Source organism: Aulonocara sp. 'chitande type north' Nkhata Bay, linkage group LG23 (genome assembly GCF_057382095.1).
Source record: "Aulonocara sp. 'chitande type north' Nkhata Bay isolate Kocher_YH1m ecotype deep benthic linkage group LG23, A_spYH_male_GT1.1, whole genome shotgun sequence".
Taxonomy (NCBI): domain Eukaryota; kingdom Metazoa; phylum Chordata; class Actinopteri; order Cichliformes; family Cichlidae; genus Aulonocara; species Aulonocara sp. 'chitande type north' Nkhata Bay.
The window spans coordinates 2215851-2236434 of NC_141365.1; the positions used below are offsets into that span (position 1 = coordinate 2215851).

Below are 20584 nucleotides of genomic sequence, written 5' to 3' on the forward strand. Positions count from 1 at the left end.
AACGGCTCTTTCAGCACGATGGAAAAAGCCACGAAGGAACTGGACTGTGATGATGAAGATGACAATGCAGTCGTCTTTCAGCTGTCAGATTCCCGATGAAGGATGTATTATCTGAATTGACATTATTGGTGACTCATGTAGGATTTGTGCATTTCGCAAAAGACATGAGAAGAGAGATGAATTAATCATGAGACATGAAGTGAATCAATGAACCCTCGACAGCAATTTTACAGTCATCAAGAGACTGCGATCACTATAAATAAGGCGGTTTGACTGAATGAAGCCTTGGGGTCCAAGCATTTGGATCAAAGTGTTCTTCTGTGGATGGGGCAGGGCTTGGATATTTACGTCATAAGAGCCCATATTTAGGTTTTAGCATGAAATATGTTAGTAAGTGCCAAATGGCTAACAAAACTGCAGGAATGGGAGCATTGCATCCACTTGGTGAGCTGGTATCACATCCGAACAAGGCCCGAAGTTTACAGCAACGTGTCCTCCAGCCTCCATCTAAACATGGCTCCATGAACACGTTTCTCCTCACTGGTCTTGAGCTCTGATGGAGCTCGGTACCGCCTGACAGGAAGGAAATGGCATGGCTTTGGTCTCTATTTGCTATTTATTACAGCAGCATTTCTCAGAGGCACCAGAGGAAGGATTTGGTGCTTGTGTGTAATTGTATTAACGCCCTCCCACATACTGTCCCCTGTGCATCTTCTGTCTCCTCTCCTAATCTGTGCTGTTTGTCTCCAGATAAGTGATATCCTCCTCAGATTAGGATCCGGTGTCCCTGCTCTGCCTGCCCGAAGGGAAAGGGATCCCCAGTGTATCCCGTGGGGTGCGAGCAGTATTTTTAGCTTCCTAATCCTTTTATAGTTTGGGCTGAAAACATCACCCTTTTGCCTAATTGGTCCAGTTCATTACCGCACAGTACGCCACAGAGGAAGTGCTTCATCTGGATCCTTTCGGCTATTTGGTTTTGCAATATGCTGGTTTTTGGTGGGGCATAAATTTCTGAGCCGGATTCGTCTGTTCCTAAGCAACTTTGATTTGTGGAAGGGAGGCTATCACCGATTTTATTGCCCTGCAGCACAAGGACATCTCCTATCATGCTGGAAACATTGCACTGATAGGATCTGTACATCATCAGCACTAAAAAACAACCCAACCCGCCCCCCACGCACATATTTTCAACGGAGTTTAAGTTCACAACCCTTTGAACTGATGTCCGCTGCAGATGATTTTTTAACGATCCCACAACAGGCCAAACTTTGTTGAATAATGCATGATCCCTTGTAAGAAACACTTTCCTGCTAAGTCTGCAGAGACATACTGACGTGAGAACAGAGCTGTTGTAATCTTTGGCTTAGGGTATGTTTTCTTAGCTTATCAGCATCCTCACGTGTACGTGGGTCATTTATTTCACTCCCCAAATAAAAACAGCAATCACTGTCACTGTTCTCAGAGCACAAATGTACGACATGAAAAAGAGAAATAGATTTCTGACCTTTTTATTTTGTCAGCAGTTTAAAGCGCTCTGTACTGTAACCACAGCCAAGTTGACCCCCGTCCCCGAAATTCACAGTGAATTCAATTAAAAGAAAACACGAGAGAACCTCTGGAAGAAAAAAACACACATTTCTTTCTTTCCTGGCACAAAGTCAGACGAGTTGGAGACTACGCTCAGTTTAGCCTGTTAACTGATACAGCAGGTGGCCTGAGGCTTGAACACAAAGCACATTTCAATCAGTGAATTTTGATGATCGTGAACAAACTTTCTTCAAACGGTTTTCTTTCCCTGCTTGATTGCACTTGTAAACTGCAAGAAACTTTCGCCAGAGCCAATTTGTCAAGTCTTCCGCACGGTACACAGATGTTTTCAAAGCCCACCATCAGCCATCGTGCAGCTAATTTAGATTCTCCCTATCAACAGCTACAACTCTGAAAAATGCCTTTCACGTGTGACTACTTGAGGAGTTCATCAAACCTTTGCTGAGCTTATCCAAAGCTGGTTCTTTGGAGCTCGGGTTGCTCAACATCCCGTCGAGTCCAAGATATCTGACAGCTAAGATTGAGTGTGTGATTGCCAGAGACAAGCAGAGGAATCTGCCAGAAATTTTGCAACAAGCTCCAGTTAGAGGAGAGAGTTTAGTAATGGTGGTCCCTGTTCAGAGAGCGTCAGAAAGGTGCTGAAAACTGAAAGAAGAAGAAATACTCGGGCCAGAAGGAGCATAAAGACCCACTGGCTGTGGCTTTCCCACAGCATAACAGCTGTAATGAAACGCAGTCTCGTTCAGGACACCGAACGGTGTTTCCTCTGCAAACTGGAGAGGCTGGCTTAATCCTGAGCTCATCACACTGCTCTCCACCAGCTTCCCCTCATCTTCAATGATGGCGACATGCTGTGCTTCAGTATTCTTTATTGTTCAGTACTGCAGTGCATTATCACCATTGCTCTTATTCCATATATTCTCAATGTCAGCCACATCCTTTAGTTCACTCCAGTGCCAAATAAAATGTAATGAAGTCAATGACAGAGCGTAACATCAGTATAACAGTGGGAGTCTTATATATGGATGAGAAAAGAAGCTTCTTCCTCATCCATAACTGTAATAACCAAAAAAGAATCAAATTTTGAATGACTGTGAAATTATTATATACATTCCTTCTCAATAAATAGGTGCATTTAATATTAAATTAATATTTCTTTACAGATACATGGTATATACAGGTACATCCATTCAAAAACAACCAACGGCGTCCGTCGATGACAGCGAGAACAACAGAAAGTAGAAACACTAGAAACACAACCACGTTCTCATGACTGCTGTGGGTTTGAAGGCACTTCCTTGGCACCACGTCGATCCTTCTTCTGTTATTCTGGGACCTGCAATCAAAAGAAAATACAAAACCTCGATGAGGATGAACCGTCACTCCTTCCTGCATCCTTTCAGACTGCATGTTTGCTTGTGGCTCCCAGAGTTTGTAGAATGGGAGGCAGAGCGTCTTCTGTGGAAGCAGCTCCCACTGTGGATCCAGGAGATAGACACCCCCAGCGTACATGCAAGTTCAGGCTTTTCCTTACAGTTAGGATCAGGTGACCCTGAGGCATCCTTTAGTTCAGCTGGAACAGGCTCCTTTTCACTCCCCACGTGTTTGTGCACCACTGCTGCACGCCATTACACTGCTTCTTCTTCTTCCTGTCTCCCACGCTCTATTTCTTTTCTATTTGCAAACGTGATGGTTTTCAGAAGCTCCTCTGCTAACAGTTAATGACTGCTAGGCTAGCTACAGTAGATTTGTTCATTACTAAAATTTTGCAAATCAGATTTTCCCTGCAAGGCAAACAGAAGAAGGCTAAGACGCCCCCGCAAAGCAGGAACTGTATTTAGAAAACTAAAACTAGAAAACTAATTATACTTCCACGTTCACCTCCAACACCTCCATGCAAATTTTTGTTGTTTTCCACTCAACGATGTAATTCTGCTAACATCTCTATTAAGAAATGACCAGAATGACGACATAACGAATCCTTTAATATTCCCTCTGATTGTTACATTTGTCAGATTTCGCCGACAGGATCTTATTATCTGATTCACTTGAGAAACTGAATACCTGGGATGTGTCAGCCTCTTCAAATTTATAATCACCAACTCCACTACAGAAAAATCCAATGAACCAAGATGACCGCTTGTAGAGATGAACTGTAAGAGCAATCACTCTCCAGCTAATTTCCTGTACTGAATGTGTGCGTTTACGCTGCAGCATTTAGACAGCAGTGAACCCTTCAGACCTGCTGTCACAGAAGATCAATTTTAAAAAGGCCTGACAACGACAGCGTCGTAAATTACTCCACTGATGTCCGTCCTCTGTCCTGAGAGCGGTCGTATTAATAGATTTAGTGTGAGGAAGTACACGAGTGGCGTTTCTCCCACGAACGTTGGGAAGCAGTGACGTTCATGGAAAAAGACTATACACACACACACACACACACACACACACACACACACACACACACATATATATATATATATATATATATATATACATATATATATATATATATATACATATATATATATATATATATATATATATATGTGTGTGTGTGTATGTATTTTTACTTTAACCCCTCTGTTGTTGTGGATGCAGGAGACCACGGGTGAAGTCTTATTATCTCTGTGTGCCATTTCCTCACATGTGCTTGACAACATGAATTACATGCTCTAATGTGCATGTTTGGCATAAAGAGAACTGAATGTATAAAATCTGCAGCTCTGTTCTTTCTGACTCTCACTCCACTACAGACCTAAATTTAAACCCTGTTCTGATAGGCTAGCATGTCATCAAAGCATACAGTCTTCTTACATAAAGAACAGAGCGCAAAGAAATGTTGAATTTAACATTTCTACTTACGAAAAATCCCCCCCCCCCCCCCCCCCAGCTCTGTATCACACATTCAATTAAACTGACCAAAAGCAACAAAGACCTCTGAATTAATATTTCTGTCTTCTTTAACATCGTTTATTGTCTATTCAGAGGATGATGACAACAAATGATGACAGTCAGGAAAGCAGGAAAAACTTACATGCAATATCTAGGACTGCATGCAGAGTGGACTCATCGCTAATCGTGTTAGCAATCTCGCACATCGTTTGTAATCTGGGGAGAAAAACATGATGTTAATATAACGCCTCCCTGGTAACCATATCAGTAAAAAACAAACATGAAACGTTTTGATTTGTGGTAAAAATAGTAACGTAGACATGAGGTCTCAGGTTCACAGTGAAATACTTGTTAAACCATGTTCTGCTGTGGCATCTATAGTAAAGTATACTTAACTTACTGGTAAAAGATAAAAAGCCAATTATATGTATGTATGTCTGTGTATATATATACATACACATACATATATAAAAAGAAATAGACCTAAGAGAAGGTTCTGAGCGCTGCTGCCACATGATAACTCCTGAAATACAAACAGAGTCCCGTTTTCTGACCCTGACATCTGTAATATCTGCGTGACATGAACTGCGTCCCACAATCCTCTGGGCCAACCCAGCATCCTGTATGTGATCCATTGGCCAGCATTGTCTCACTATTGTCAGGCTTTAAATAAACTTCCTTAACCTCGGGACAATCCTGATTATGTGATGTAGTTTGATGCCTGTTTGACTCGGTCACATGTGTGAAAGGCATCAGGAAGAGGAGGAGCTTCTCGCTCTAATTTATTGTGTGACAAACGCACACCACCCAGCATTACCGTCTGCACTCACTGATGTCTGTGGACGGTTTCCTCATAATTCCCATATCATTAATATCCCAGAAGGAAGACCGGGATTTTCATAATACATCACCAAATTGTCTTAACAACAGAATCAAATAATAAAACATCGTGTTTGAGCTTTGAAATCCCTGCAGCGCGTTAGCTCTGTTTACTTTTACTAGAAACCCTCGGCGTTATCGTGTACAGCTCAAGTGTCAAACTCGTTTTATTTCAATGCTGCGTGTGCGCAGGTTTGATCTCAGAAGTAAGAACGATTGCATAAGAACTTAAAAACACACTCACAGTTTTTTTACATAACGTGAACGATTCATTTCCAGTGTAGCTGCGATTTCTGCAGTCAGTCTTGTAAATCACACAGTTTAGTGTGGTACTGCAGGCCGTGGGTCACATCGCTGTCACAGAGAAGGCTGACAGTGATTCAGGCTTCTGTTTGGACGGCCGCTCTGATATGATCCCCTATTCATTAGGGGTGGGGGAAAAATCGATACTGTGTAGTATCGTATATTTTGTTTGCTGATAATGTATCGATGCAGGGACGGCACAAATCGATATTTTGTTACAGAAAAAGTTTGTGCTCTGACTTCAGAGCATGTTGATCCTTTTTCTGAGCAACAATCCTGACGCTGTCCAAATGTGTTTAACTGTTTTTTGGCAGAAATAAACACGACAGTTTACTTATTTTAATTTAAGACATGTTTTATTTTAATTACGTTTAAAACTTTTTTATTTAATGTAAAATTATATTTTGTTTTAATTTACTTTCAAATTCTTCAGTTGCTGAAGGGGCTGCATAGTTTTCATATTGCATAGTTCAGAATAGCTGTAATTGTACCAGATGGTTGCATTCAGTTAAGTTGGACTAGACTGTAATACAAACCGTTCAGTTTGTCAACAATAAAACTGAGATGAGAGAAAGACTGAGTGTGAGACTTTGATATTAGATAAAATGAATATTGATGAAGTTTACCTTTATGGACAGAATCTGAATATCGCAAAATATTTTAAAAAATTGCAATAATATCGTATCGTGCGTTAAGTATTGTGATAATATCGTATCGTGCGTTAAGTATTGTGATAATATCGTATCGTGGGATGTTTGGTGATTCCCACCTCTACTATCTATGCTTCTGGCATAAATACAGATACGATATCCCTCAATCACTACAGTTTTTACTCCCTAAATGTTAGCCAGCGGTGGTGTATATCCCCCTCATCCACAAATCAAAATGACTTTATAATTTAAGAACAGTTTAAAGCAATAAAGTTTGTCTTATTAAGCACAGAGTTTAGCACTCATAAACTGAACTCGGATCAGGTTTGACTGGTAGTTGATTTAAATGTCATAGTGTGACAACTCCAACCCAAACAAACTGTTAAGACGTTACAGTAAACCCGTAAAAGCAGGTTTTGAGGAAGCGCAGAGATCATCGAGCACATCAGCAGAAACAGAACAGGAGAAGAAGTCATACATACATGCTGGTGTCGAGCAGTCCCTCGTGTTGTGATAAACTCTATGAAAGTGTGTTTTGCACTCCGATGAGAACTTGACTGGTCCTGCTTAACAGAAAAAGGTCTCATCAGATAAAGCAATCATTTTTTAATCTTATTTGCAGGTGTAATTAAGCTTACAGTTAATGTGAACAGACATGTGCTAACTAAAGCTGGACCTGGCCTTAGTGTGCAGGGGAATCGAGTCTTCAATTAGAAGCACATCTAACATTTAAGCTTCCAGATTTTCACATCACTCATGAACCCTGCACATAGTTCCTGAGACAAATAATCAGCTTAATGTGCCGCTGCCTTCAGCTTAATACTGTCAGCTTCAGACCATGTGCTGTTTCTCAGCACTGCTGCCCTACAAGCAACCCTTTCTTAACTTACTGCAGCCCCCAGTGTTCGTGATGTTTTCTATGACCTGAGCAGACTGCATGCTGGCTTGGAAAGAAAAGGATTTTTTCACAGGGGCAAAAGGAGGAATTTGCACTGGATTAGTGCCATCAATGCTGGGACAGTTAGTTGTCAGAAACAAACGGTCTTGCATTAGAGACAGAGTTTGTGCTCCTAGTGTCGTCTTTGGTTTCTTACCTCCAAAATGCTCAATGATTTTCTCTTTCATGTTTGCATCTCTGGAAAAGATTTCTGGAAAAGAAACTCACTGTTAGCTTCTCACCATCTGAGCAAAGTTATGCATGAACCACAGTGACGGAGGGATCGTCAGTGTTAACAGTCTCCCTCCTGCATCATGTTTCAAGAATCTCAGCAGTGTCGCTGCTTTACGTGACGATGCACAGCTGCTTTGCATTATTAATAACTTTGAAATGTTTTTGGATTTTACTGCACACGTCCCAACTGCAGAATCATAAATGAACATTATTCATTCTCTATTAAGTTCCTCAGATGTGCACCAAATGTAGTTTTTCTCCAACTGATTGACACACTCGTGTTTTTGTCCACGGTTTGCACTCTGAGGAAATTTTGTGTATTCATAAAGACACCAAGGACCTCTGTTTGTATTAACTGTCCATCCAGGCAACACAATGGCCATGCTTACAGGCTAAAGAGATTATTTTATGGGAGTTTAATGCCCATCAGAAGAAGTAAGTAGCTACATTAACCCTCCAGCAAGAGATTTGTGCAATGCTCTACGGGGGGATAAATATGGAAGAAAATCACTTAGATGCACTAAGAAAAATCACAGAGAATATTACAAAATTAATTTAGGAAGACGGACAGAAGACAACCCATAAGAGCAACACGGGTCAGGTTTTCAGGGTCTACATATGTGGAGGATTAGTGAATGTGTCGACACTGTTTTTAGCTGCCAGTCCTAAACTGTAACAATGTAACAGATAAAACCAGCTAGAAAATAAGTGCCTGGCTTCATGGCGTGTTTCTTGAAACAACCGTAGCTGTAGAGGAAGAGGTGAGTGTGCCGCACACATCAGTGGATTTATCGATGTTTCTCTTTCCTCCTCGTTGTGTTCAAAACATCCATCCTTGCGTGACCACAAATCTTTGGTAGCGTTGCACGCACCGCTTGCTAATGTGCTGCTTTTTATATCCTCAAAAGATGAATTCCATCCAGTCAGTGGTCTGAAAGGTACTTTTCCAACTGCATGAGCTGGAGCCAAGATTTTAAGCTGTATAACGCCTGCACAACATCTCTACGACAGGATCTAATTGATAGTGGTTTTGGACACAGTCTAATATTGGAAATAAACAGCACATTATGTTAACTTAGCCCTTAATATACTCCCACACATACCAGTGAGGCACAGCCCTCGACTACTCTCTGAGTCTGTTAAAGCGATAAAAACAGTTGCATAAAAGGATTTTCTGGATTCCTTTTCTTTATCACATTCGAGCGCACCTTCTTTGCCAGGTTTTAGATATTTGAAGAGTTGCAGCATTAATGCAGATTTACTGAAATGTCTGAGACGACTCAGTTTTAGTAAAAATCCTGTTAAATGTCGCAAGGGCAACATTCAGTAACATGCTCTGGATAGTCTTCCCAGATAAATAAAGTCCAGTGTTTATAGTCTCCTCATACAGGCTCTTCATTCCATAACGGTCAAAACAGTATTTTAGTTAGAGTATCACTGATGCAATGCCGTGTACGTGACACAGCACAACCAGTCTGCTTTATCTGCTCTGTCTGCAGACGTGAATGTGACCGGAGATGCTTTCCAGGACACTACAGCGCCTGTGTGCATGTTGGGCGCTCATCACTCACGTTAAAGAGTCCAATCATACTGAATGACTCATTCACAAGTTTAGCATCACCATGCCCCTCCTACCTTAATCAGCCTATCCACATCTCCATCTGTCCAACAGTCAGTTAAACACGTGTTGAAGAAACATGGTCAGAAAACAGGTCTTCAAAATGAAGCACACCTGCATTGTGTTCATGGAAACCACTTTAAATTTAGCTGGACACTTGAGGCCAGACGGATGTGGATGCTGACCTCTCTGAGCACCAGTGACACACAAAATTACAAAATTTAACTCGAACAAACCAGTTTCCATTCAGCTAAAAGAAGCTCTTGAATAAGGCGTGCAGCACTGCCCAGAACACTGACAGCTGTCCCCAACTGTAAAATGGGGATTATGCCTTCATCATCAGAACCTAAAAATAAATCTTATCAGCTTACCTGAGAGTCTACTGTTATCCAGCCTAGGGACATAGAAAGGCTTTTCCCGGGAGGAGAACTTCATGTCTTGTGCTGAAGTGAAGAGTCCACTGCTACAGCGCCTGGAGATGGGTTTCTCCCGTTGCTGGCTGTCTCTGATAACCTGTAAGATTAGATCCAACAGGGTCCTTCGTTCTTTCTGCTTGTCCTCCTTGCTGTCCATACACTGACCCGAAGTGATGAGCAGAAAGAAGATAGTGAGCAGTACGTGCCATTTCCTTTCCACCTGCATGACTTTACTGTCTGAAAGCATGAGCAGACGGGTTTTGTTACACGAAAGTCATTACACGAAAAGAAATGCCTCATTTGTTTGACTGGACTGACCAAAAACACACTTGGACAGTTTGCATTATGATTTACATGAAGGGACGAATCAGCACTGATATTTGAAGTCCTTCACATTTTCATTATTACAGCAAAATTAATAAAATCTGCATGTTGGAGATAAAATAGGTAACTTCTAAAAAATCTCCACTTTCCCCTTGTTTAATACAAGAGTAACGCAAATGCATTTAACTGAACTTCAAACTTACTAGTTTAGGAGTTAAAGATGCTTATGTCCTGGAGGGTGGACACAGTTGTCTTCAGCAAATTCTTCCGATCCGATAGGAGAGAAAGCCAACAGACTGTGCTCACCACCGTCTTTCTTGAAATAATGCGTTCCTATTTATACGAGGAGCCACCTTCTTGAAGGTAATACAATCGATTTTGAGTGGGTGGGAAAGCAATGTTGACATCTTTGGTGTAATTTCTTCCAGTGGCACTCGCTCACTTAGGCATGAGCCACTCCTTTACGCACCAAAAACATCACTAGTTGTAGTTGAACGGGACAGGCTACTTGCAAATAAAAACGACCCTCTTATAGATGCAATAATGGGCGAAGATCTGAAAAAGTCCCCCGTGCACTATAACTTCCATTAAAAAAGAAAGAAAAAAACCCGACAAAGACCGTGGCGCGGAAGCGCACGAGTGTCCACTTTTCCAAAAAGAGCGACTTGTTGGATGTTGGGTGCAGAGAAGTGAAGAATCTGTGGGCATGTGAGCTTCTAGCTGACCTGTCAGCGTGCCGATGTTTTTGCTCACCGATGTCCAAGTCTTGTGACCGCCTAAGCGCCGCAGATATTGCGCCTCCTGGAGCAGCCATCCGGCTTTTTCCCACACATGCTGAACAGAGTCATGTCCGTGTATAACTCTAAAACTTTACCTACAGGTGTGGCAGGGTTACGGAGTGGTGTAATTAGTGGGTCGCTACATTTCAGATGCATCTGATACAGACACACCTACTGACTCAGCTGCTGGAACTGTGGCTCCAATCCAGTTTAAAATACAAAGTTTGTATGAGTGTAACAATGAGGCAAATCTATTAATGCGTGAAGTCTTCAGATTGATTCATTGTTTCATGTGTAATCAGTTATTAACAGGCTTCTATTTGTGCTTACAGAGATCCACGTTTGCACTTTGCATGCATTCACGTCACCTAGTTGCGTAAAGAGCTCATGTGGAAGCTTTAGATGTGCATTTCGTCATTCGATGTTTATTGGTGGTTTAAAAAGCACAGGAGGAGGAAGATGACATTACTGTTTTTATTATTGTTGTTGGTGTAGATGTTTATATGTTTTTATATTAATTGTGGAGAAGAAGCACTGTGCGTCAGGTGTTGGTCCCTGAACATAACCACTGTCTTCTGGGGCGCTCAACTGGAGCCCAAAGGTATCTTGACACCTTTGGAGGGTATGCGGAGCGAAACACGACTTTCAACGCGGACAGACTTCCTGTGTTACTGTTACTATGGAAACAGACCACGCACTGAAGGCTGAGCTAACGTTAGCTGTAGCTAACCTTGGTTTAGTTTCGGCTCCGTGGGACCTTTCTTTGGTTAGAGACACGTTTTCTATCTAAATATGTCGCAAAGGTAACCTGTTCAAAAGCCACGTGCTTGTTGTTGTGGAGTGTTTAATGTTTGCTTGTTGTGCGTAAAACGTGAAAATATCTGTGCCCAGTAAGTCAAACTAAAGAAAGTATCACAGCAGGGATATTTCAAATTTAGCAGCATATTTGATCACAGAATAAATAAAGGGTCTTATTATTATTGTCAATCCCAATGAGTAATGAGACTCCAGCTGAATAGCAGCGCTGACACGTGTGCTGGTTTCTGCTCTTTAAATATTTAGCTTTGTTGTTATTCGCATTTGCAAGTCATGATCGTTTATTCTTGTTATTCTTTGAACAATCACTAACCTGCATTATATACCTTTCAGGATTCTCACTCACAGACTGTTCGTTCTGGCACAAACTCATCAGATTGCTTCCACTTTTTCAGGACATACAACCAGCTGTGGGCAGATGCCCAGTTAGAGCTGAGCTGTCTGCTAGAAGAAGAACTACCAGCTGAGCCCCCGGGCCCTGAAAAAGACAGAGTCGTTTTCTTCCAGCGTCTGGCCGTGCTTTTTGTGCGCTACACCCAAATCTTCAGACAGCTGGAGAAAGCCTATGACCTGGTGGTCCACCCTCAGAAGAGGAGATTTATTCACTCAGCTCTTGAAAGTGTGATGGGAAGAGTGTTAGAGCTGAAAAATGAAATGGTGGAGAAAGAGTTTTCAGAGTACCACTACATGGATGATGTGCTTCATGATTTGAAGCTCATACCTGTACGTTTGATTTCTGAGTTCAAGATAAAACCAAAATAAGCTTCTGCACACCGGCGCCCAGGGCCAACATAGTAACCACTGTTTACTCTGATGTCCTGTTAGGCCGACCTCGAGATCCCCATCCCTCGCTACTTTCACAGTGAACGCAGCAAAGAGGTGCAGCAAAGAAAGGCCATGCTGACTGACATCCTGAAAATGGCGGAGGTCACTGAAACTCCTGAGGTGAGTGGAAAAGCAGCCAAATCTTTTAAAGCCCTGAAACTTTCTCGCTTAATTTGTTCCTGTCATTTTGTTACACGCTTATGCAACAACTGTTACATTTAATGAGCCGGCGTCATGCAGAAGGTGTTCCCGTACTTTTGTCTGTTCTATTTTTGTCCCCACAGCCTGTAATGGCCAAGAAGATGAGTCAAGAGGAGGCAGTGAAGATTATTCAAGTGGCAGAGCGGGCACGACAAGGACGTGAAAGGGCAAAGTTCAACATGAAAAACTTAAATATGAACACCATGTACAGGATCAAGGAACCTGGAGCAGAAAGTGCTGAATCCGCTGCAGTCTGCATCCAAAAGGTCCATCGTTACTCACACACCACGTGTCACGTGCCATCTTCTTTTTCTGTGCAAGCACTCGTTCATGCTCACAGCTACAATTGAATGTACTCGCAGGTGTGGAAGGGCTACGTGCAGAGGAAGAGGACAAAAACTGCCAGAGAGGAGGAGATGATTCTTCTGGGAATGGTGGGTAAAATGCGGCTTCATCAAGATACTTTTTAATGTTTATAAGAAAACACTAGAGTGCTGAATTTTTGTTCTAGAATATGGATCCAAAGTATGAGGAGCCACGCCCTGCGGAAATGACGGCCCAGGCCATCGCGGCTTCCACACGAGTAAAACAGATGGAGCACGAGGAGGCTTACCAAAAGGCCACAGTGGATGTCATGAACCAACTACGGGATGTGGAAGGGGACGACATGAGCAAAAGCATGAAGGTGCAAATTCAGCAGTGGTTCACTGAGTGCCGGTAAGCTGGCAGAGAGTTTGTTTCCATGATTTTTCCCTCTGGTCACGGAGCTTTTTCACACTTGGTGGGTTTAGTTTCACGTTTGAATCTTCGATGTTTTAGCAATGCTACAGGAACATTTCCAGACTACCCAGATGAAGAAGATGGAGGTTCTGCCCTCATTTTTGCTGAAAAGACCCCTCAGCAGGTAGAATCCAGTCTGATTTAAAGGTTTTATTCGTGCTTTAATATTGTTCGTAAACAGTGGCGTTGGTGGGTTTTTTAGTTGTTGGAAGAATTTGCTGCAAAAGAAGAAGAAGAGGCCAACGCCAAAGCTAAAGGAAAAGAAGAAAAGAAGGAAAAGGGGAAAAGTGACAAGAGGAAGGAAGACGAGGAGGTGGGGAGACACCGCTGTTTTTAATTTAGTAGAACAATCTGTAAAATGATTATTACTGTATCTTAGATAAGAATATAGCAAAATATTGAGCTCAATCAAAGCAAAACCAAACGCTTCACTTTGTGTTCATCGCTGTAACTGCATCACGATCAGGTGGAGGAGGCAGGGCTGAAGATGCTGCCCTCTGCATTTCTGCTGGACCTCGAAGTTGAAAGTAAAATCTACGCAGGTACGGTCCAGCGCCAAACACTGACAGTTTGTTTAAATGTTAAAAACCTTTAACACTAAAACTCGTGATTCACATCCAGTTTGCAACAAAGCGTAAAGGTTTTTGTTTGTTTTGGCCAATCATGAGTCTTTGTGAGTATCACAGTTTATCCTGATGCATGCTGAGTCATGCAGGTAAGTAACTCTGTAAGTTCTGTTCATCTGGACGTTTTCAGTTTCGTCACTCATCCAGGTGACTTCTTCAGCCTCCAAGTGACGAGCCGCTTCCCCCACGCTGCGTCCTGATGAGCAGCGCCAACCTTTCACGCGCATACTTAGAGTCTGCATCTTTGTCATCCTCAGACTTTTGGCACAATCGCAGCGAGTACGGAAACTTTAACCAAATGCACGACCCGGAGCTGATCAAGGAAGAAAAGAGGAAAGTCATTGAGGCGGAAATTCGAGTGAAGGTGCGGCGAAGGCTCCAGCACACGAGCCACCATTGTAAAAGCAATTCTTGGCTCATTTCACAGCAAAACACCCGTTTGCTTCTGCTTAGCCTTAAATTAACATTTCGTTTGGTCTTAACAGAGAGTTCGATGTAATGCTTGGGTTTGCCTCACTCACTGGTGATGTTTTGCTCGCACCAGGTCGATGAGCAGATGAGACACGAACTGGCTGAGTGGAAGCTGTCTGTGGATAAAGACAAGGGCGGTAAGACGAAAGCAAACGCCAAGGTACCTGACTGAGAGACGGCGGCCGCAGTTTACGCTGATTCCTTGAAGCGTGTTGCTGATTGTGTTTGTTTCTGCAGAAGAAGAAAGGCTCTAAGAGTGGAAAGAAGAAGAAAAAGGAAAAAGACCTGACGGCTGATCGGTGAGGTCACGCGCAGCCTGATTGGATGTTCAGCACAATGCAGAAGAGATTTCATCTTTTATTCACATCTGTAGGACTCTGCAGTCTCTGTGTCGGGAGCTGGTGGAGCAGGGCTTACTGAAGCAGACACGTAATGTTCAGCTGCAGGATTTCTTGGGTAAGACACGACACACTGTGACAGAAATGCTTTTGTCTAATTGTAACTTGTTTTTGTGTGCTTGTGCATGATGTGCTGGTACTCCACAGGAAGTTCACCACTGAGCTGTGTTAAGTAGAAACTATGGCGCGTGGATGTGCTGCCCTCTTCTGGCTCGCGTTGCTAAAACTAATCTCATGCAGTCGTTCGATGTAATGTTGATGATTTTGCACCGACTGTCTATATTCATACGTCACAGTTCAGTTAAGTACAGATTAAATAAAATGCTGTAACTTATTACATCATTTTATATCCCAGCCTTTGTTAAGGTGAGATTTATTCACTGATTATGGTTTTGCAGAACATTTGTATTGTGTCGATGTGAAACTAACAAACAGGTGACTTGCTGCATACTCCCTAGGCGACTATAGCTACCTGGGGACCACGCTGAGGCAACACGACATTGAGCCCATGCCGTCATTGTCAGATGTGCGACAAGTCATATCTCTGTACGCAGTTCTGCCGTTAGGTATTAAAGCCAGCACCGATCTTTCACATCAACGGGACAGAAAACATCTGTAGTTTGAAATAACATGCGCGTCACTTTCAGGCTCTCAGGTGGTACACGAGAAGGCTCCTCTGATAAAGTCGGTCCTGCTGGTCGGACCCACAGGTGTGGGTAAAAAGATGCTGGTCCATGCGGTTTGCCACGAGACGGGCGCCTGCCTGTTTGATCTGTCTCCCCTGAACACAGCTGGAAAGTACCCAGGCAAGAGCGGGCTCGCCATGATGCTTCACATGGTGTTTAAGGTGAAACGGCCAACCGCAATCAATGCTTTTAATCTCGCGTGTGCAGCACAAATGAGAAGAATTTGGTGATTTAAAGACTTTAAAAAAGGTAAAATCAGACTGCATTCAGATTTTTCTGTCATTATCTTAAAGACTCAAAGTTATGAAGGCAGAACCTTAATGAACTTACATGACAAACTGGTTAATGTCAAGCAGAATAAAGAAGCCAGTGCATAGAAAAATGCAGCGTGAGTGTAACCCAAATAAGGCGGAAGAAAGAGGGCTGAGGCTCACAGACTAGAGTGCATCTAAAGACAGGCTTGTGTTCAGCTGGCGTAGCAGCAGAAATGACCCACATCACCATGAACATTTGCATCCTGCTAAGTTCCTCCTGATCGTTTACAGGTTGCGAGACTGATGCAGCCTTCAGTGATCTGGATCGAAGATGCAGAGAAAATGTTTTACAGGAAAATCCCCAAAGAGGAAAAAGAGGTAAAGCAGACAAAGGGATTGTCGTTGTGTACAAATGTTGTAAAGCTGATTTTTCCATGTGGTTAATAGTTGGACCCTAAGCGGCTGAAGAAAGATTTGCCCAAGTTCCTGAAGCTGATCAAAGGGGAGGATCGCGTTCTGATCATAGGAACGACTCGAGACCCGCACAGCGCCGAGATCAAGTCTCTGTGCAAAATGTTCAGCAAAATCCTCCTCATCCCAAGACCTGACTACGGCTCAAGACGCAGTAAAGACAATTAAACGTCATGTTTTTGTAATGAATGTAACGATATTTCGACGACGTTGGTGTTAAACTTGACTCTGTTTGCCTTCAGTCCTGTGGAAGCAGCTGATCAGAAAACACGGAGGTGAAGGGACCGAGGCGTTGGACCTCAGTTCTCTGGCAAAGATTTCTGACGGCTATACTCCAGGACACATCGTCCAAGTGATTCAGAGCGTTCTTACCAAACATCGAGTCTTCCAGCAGGCAAAACGACCGCTGACTGCAGCCGAGTTTATCGCCCCGTTAGCCCAGATTGACCCCGTGTTCCAGGAGGAGGAGGAGGCCCTGAAGGTAACGTGGATGTCTTTGATGTAAAGAGTAACTCAACGACAGGCTGAGAAGCAGAATATTGAAGCCCGCTTTACTCTGGCTAAAAATAGACTAAAAGTACTGCGGATCACTTTATATAAAGGTTAGACACGAGATTATTAGAGGTTGTTAAGTTACTCTTTAGGATTTGCTTACATTTACATTCTTTGACAGTATTGTTGTCACTGACATTAAAATCATAAAAGGATTTCTTTTTCCAACAGAGCTGGTATGCAAAGACGCCCCTGGGAAAGAAGAGAAGTAAAGCTGCGTCAGGAAAGGAAGAAGAAGAACCAGCTAAAGACAAAAATACCAAGAAGAAAGGAAAAAAATGATCTTTTATTTGTTGTCTTTTACTGAAGTGTGTGAGTTGTACCCTCAGTGAGGCTGACGCTGTCCTGCGTCAGTAACACACATTAAGCTGCAGTCCCTGTGTTTGCAGCCACATCAGTGAAGTTTCTCTCTTGTGCAGGAGTTACCTGTAAACAGAACGCAGTCGTTTTCAAATCATTAGCATCCTACATTTTATTGAATGCAGTAGTTTGATGATTTTCAATTCTATGTCAGTAAAATGTTTCCAAAACGTTGGGAGGTCTTTTTTTCAGTATGCACGTGGGAACAAGGACGCCCACTTCTGCAGTGCGTTCGCTTTTTCTGCGTTTCGCTCGCTTGGTGTCGGATTTTATCCTCTCAGCTTTGTCATGTTTGTTTGGGTGGATGCCAGGCCGAGACTGTGGGCTTCCATACAAAGAAGAAGATCTAGATGCAGGTTCTTCATCCTTACTTCTGAATGGCCTGTTCTCTCTGAGGTGCAGTTTGTATATATATGTAAATATGACCCTTGACCTGTCAAACTGGTGGCTGTAGCTGTGAGACTGAAGGCTAAGCTGTTATTAGATGTGCCAAGGCGGCTCAGTCAAGGACATTTAATGTTCAGGCTGTGGCTTCCTGGCTGTAGCGCTCAGTTATGAAGGTTAAGGAGATCCTCTTTTCTTTAGGTGTCACACACAAAGCCAGAGTAAAATTCATTTCCAGGGCACCGAGATGACGACAGGAGCCACATTTTAAATAATCACAGCGTGCTGCAGAGTCCTACAGTGTGCTCTTTGTTATTGCCTCTGTGTGGTGCAGAGAGTCAGGCTCAGAAGAAATGCCAAACACACGAGGGGGAGTGTTTCCAACATGATCCAGAGGCTTAGTTCAGCTGTTTCGTCAAGTTCTAAATTCCCTCGGCAGATCTTCACATTGACTTGGTTCCTTTACCGTGACTCTATTTTTAGAGTTTGTACACAAAGATCCACATTTCATCATGCAAAGCTCGTCTGTTGGACATCTTCACAGGATCAAGACATCAGAGGCTGCTCGTCTTTCATCTTCAGAAACAGCGACAGCCTTCGAGTCAGAAATACAACGAAATATTTGTTCCTACACCGACTCGATATTTTACCTGTTAAACATTGCAGTGAATGAGCTTCTGTAAACTGAGAATGGCTTCTGTGGACCACCGTTCTCCTTCGCAGTGATGACAGGTTATTTTCTGTGCCCCACAGAGATAATCTCTGCTGATACAGTTTCACTGGCACATGGGACTGTCTGTCAGACTGAGGTTTACACAATGCTGCCTGGCTCTGGCTTTCTTCTTTTTGATGAGGGATTCCCACAAATCTGAACTACGTAAAAATGGTTAAAACAATAGCATAAAGGCTGAAGCACGGTTGGCTGCTGGGCTTTGACCGTCTCATTGTAATGTTTCCTGTATTTGGTTTTTGGGGCAAACTGAGCTTTTCAGATCCCAGATGCAGCCACACAGACCATAGTTGTGGTCAAAAGGTTACATACAGTAATCACGGACATGGATGTCAGAGTAATTTGAGGTTTTAATGATTTCTTTGAACTTTTAAAAAACAAGAATTGGTGCACAAGTTTGGATTTATTCTGTGTTTTCCTTAACCCCCGCCCCAAATAACATTAGGTTAAATGTCCCTTAGCAAAATCTATCCAACCATCGTGAAATTGAGGATTTTGGAGGGTCTCCTTCTTAGGGCCTCCAGTACTACTCACAGCAAAACAGCCCCAGAGCATAATGCTACTACCACCATGCTTGACTTTTGATCTTTTGGAGAAGGCATTTGGTTTGTCCATGTGTACGCCTGCAAATTTCAACTGCACTTTAAGGCTTCGATTATGGAGCAGTGGCTTCTGTCTTGTTTTGACTGTGGACAGTGACGCTGGTGTTCCAGCGGTTTCGAGTTCATGACACACTTTAACCCTGGTGGTTTCTGGGCTGTTCCTGAACATCCTCTCAGCGGAGGGCGACAGCTTGGCTGGTCTTCCTCAGCAAAGTGGTGACATATCCAAATAACTGGTACTTTTGTCCAGTTGTTTGTGTTTGATCTGCAGCTGTTCTGATGTAGCTCTGTGATGCTTCTCTGATGGACCGTCCCAAAACCCCAACTTCAAATTTACTGACTATGTTTAAAAGGAAACCCACCAGGCCGTGATGAGTGGTGAAATATGCAGCCAGAGTTATGCCCGAGGCTCCAAAGGTGTCTTATGAAGGTGGGACTTGATTTGATTTTACATGTGTGTATGTATGCTTTGACCCTGTGTGGATGACAGAAAATCCTACATTCAAACTTGTTTTGTAACGATTTTAAGGACGTATGCATCTTTCATGACCTTTTAGCATTAACAGTGGAAGAAACCACCTCTTTCCTGTTACCTGTTTGACGTCTGTATCTGTAACAGGTTTTAGACACTGTGGCACCCAATGTGTGTGTGTGTGTGTGTATATATATATATATATATATATATATATATATATATATATATAATGTTCTTCCTCTACACCCCCCCCCCCCCAATTATTTTGCACATGTCAGGCTACATTTCATTGTGTGTTATACTTGTATAACTATGATGCATGTGACAAATAAAGAACCTTGAACCTTGAACCTGTGGGTCGGGGTTGTACAGAGCAGGCGATTAAACCCCATCAGCCTCATGGTGCAGAGACTCGTCTGATGCTGTTCGGTCATTTTGGTCTCGTTGTTGAGAGAAAATGCTGCAGACCTTCTGATGCAATACAAAGGTTGCTTTAAAATAAGGTGAATCTACGTTTTGTTGTCATGTTTCTAAGCTGGTCAACCCCTCATTGATGCACGGTGGAAAACCATCAGAGACACTGGGACCACTGTTTACATTCTGATTGTTTTTCATGGTTCCAGTGATGTCGAGCATATGGTGCCTTGCACCATTAAAGCCAAAGCTATCTTTGCCCTCATACTGACAGAAGGCTATTTTGGAGGTTAGTGTGTGGGGAGAGATATGTCAGCTGTTCAGCACTATGCTCCATAACAGCAGGAAAAAAAGAGAAAGCACTATAGCCTGTCAACTTTGGGAACTGGGATGCACAAGGAGGCATGGACACGCTCTTTGGTGGATTAAATGCATCTTGTTAACCTTAAAGGCTCTGTGAGAAACAGCACAGCACTCCCAAAGGATCAGTGGCCACGCTGGAGGTTTCATCCAGCTCGTGTTTGCTTTGGATAAAGTAGTTTTGCTTTTTTGAAACAGGTGCAGAAACAGTGCATGCAGGCATGTGTTCGTCCTATAGATCACCTGCTTAGTTTGAGAGCTGGTGCATTGGTGCAGGTAAGCTTATGTATTCTTCTTTAATTTGGAAATGTGTATAGAAATGATATTTTTTATTTTTGCAGTTGAATATAGCCAACAAGAAACCCTGTTGAATAGAGTATCACTGGAATATAGTTGAATTATATTGCAGAGTTGTATTAAGCTGGTTTGCTGTATTGCTCTGAAAGGATTTCAGTTTTTATTTCTCTGGTGTTTATTTTGCAGAATAGATTTTAATAGGCTTATGATAAAATATTAGGTAATCTAGATAACTGGTTCCAAAGACAGTGGCGTGTGTGACGCATCATAAAATACCATTTTAGCTGTAGGTAATGTAA

At 42.6% G+C, this 20584-nt stretch overlaps 2 protein-coding genes across 6 annotated transcripts; one reads left to right on the forward strand and one right to left on the reverse strand.

Moving 5' to 3' along the window:
• Positions 1 to 2400: 2400 nt before the first annotated feature.
• On the reverse strand, positions 2401 to 9727 carry alkal1 (ALK and LTK ligand 1). Of its 2 annotated transcripts, none has more exons than XM_086282298.1 (5): positions 9436 to 9727; positions 7370 to 7423; positions 6758 to 6838; positions 4586 to 4659; positions 2401 to 2884 (listed from the first exon to the last, which is right to left on the reverse strand). In XM_086282298.1, exons 1-4 carry the CDS (start codon positions 9725 to 9727, stop codon positions 4595 to 4597), a joined length of 492 nt encoding a protein of 163 aa, XP_086138424.1. In that variant the 3' UTR covers positions 2401 to 2884; positions 4586 to 4594. The 2 variants fall into 2 exon arrangements, with proteins under 2 accessions (XP_086138424.1, XP_086138423.1); XM_086282297.1 differs by having other exon boundaries at positions 6758 to 6841.
• Positions 9728 to 10031: 304 nt separating this feature from the next.
• On the forward strand, positions 10032 to 17193 carry LOC147300820 (dynein regulatory complex subunit 11). 4 transcript variants are annotated; one of them, XM_086282295.1, is made up of 19 exons: positions 10032 to 10167; positions 11795 to 12122; positions 12225 to 12344; positions 12509 to 12691; positions 12788 to 12859; positions 12937 to 13142; positions 13245 to 13329; positions 13408 to 13518; positions 13672 to 13747; positions 14089 to 14195; positions 14376 to 14462; positions 14540 to 14601; positions 14676 to 14758; positions 15159 to 15266; positions 15348 to 15547; positions 15932 to 16018; positions 16088 to 16265; positions 16354 to 16592; positions 16835 to 17193. In XM_086282295.1, exons 2-19 carry the CDS (start codon positions 12024 to 12026, stop codon positions 16943 to 16945), a joined length of 2214 nt encoding a protein of 737 aa, XP_086138421.1. In that variant the 5' UTR covers positions 10032 to 10167; positions 11795 to 12023; the 3' UTR covers positions 16946 to 17193. The 4 variants fall into 4 exon arrangements, with proteins under 4 accessions (XP_086138421.1, XP_086138422.1, XP_086138420.1 ...); XM_086282296.1 differs by lacking the exon at positions 10032 to 10167 and adding an exon at positions 10667 to 11184; XM_086282294.1 differs by lacking the exon at positions 10032 to 10167 and adding an exon at positions 11205 to 11349.
• Positions 17194 to 20584: the final 3391 nt, after the last annotated feature.

What these genes read in the sequence shown, in the direction of transcription:
- alkal1 (XM_086282297.1), bottom strand. Translation starts at nt 9,727, where the DNA reads ATGCTTTCAGACAGTAAAGTCATGCAGGTGGAAAGGAAATGGCACGTA. An exon ending in AATCATTGAGCATTTTGGAG is followed by an intron (nt 6,842 to 7,369) that starts GTAAGAAACCAA and finishes TTTTCTGTTAAG; the next exon opens with CAGGACCAGTCAAGTTCTCA. An exon ending in GGACTGCTCGACACCAGCAT is followed by an intron (nt 4,660 to 6,757) that starts GTATGTATGACT and finishes TTTTCTCCCCAG; the next exon opens with ATTACAAACGATGTGCGAGA.
- LOC147300820 (XM_086282293.1), top strand. An exon ending in ATGATTTGAAGCTCATACCT is followed by an intron (nt 12,123 to 12,224) that starts GTACGTTTGATT and finishes ATGTCCTGTTAG; the next exon opens with GCCGACCTCGAGATCCCCAT. An exon ending in TCAGCTGCAGGATTTCTTGG is followed by an intron (nt 14,759 to 15,158) that starts GTAAGACACGAC and finishes CATACTCCCTAG; the next exon opens with GCGACTATAGCTACCTGGGG.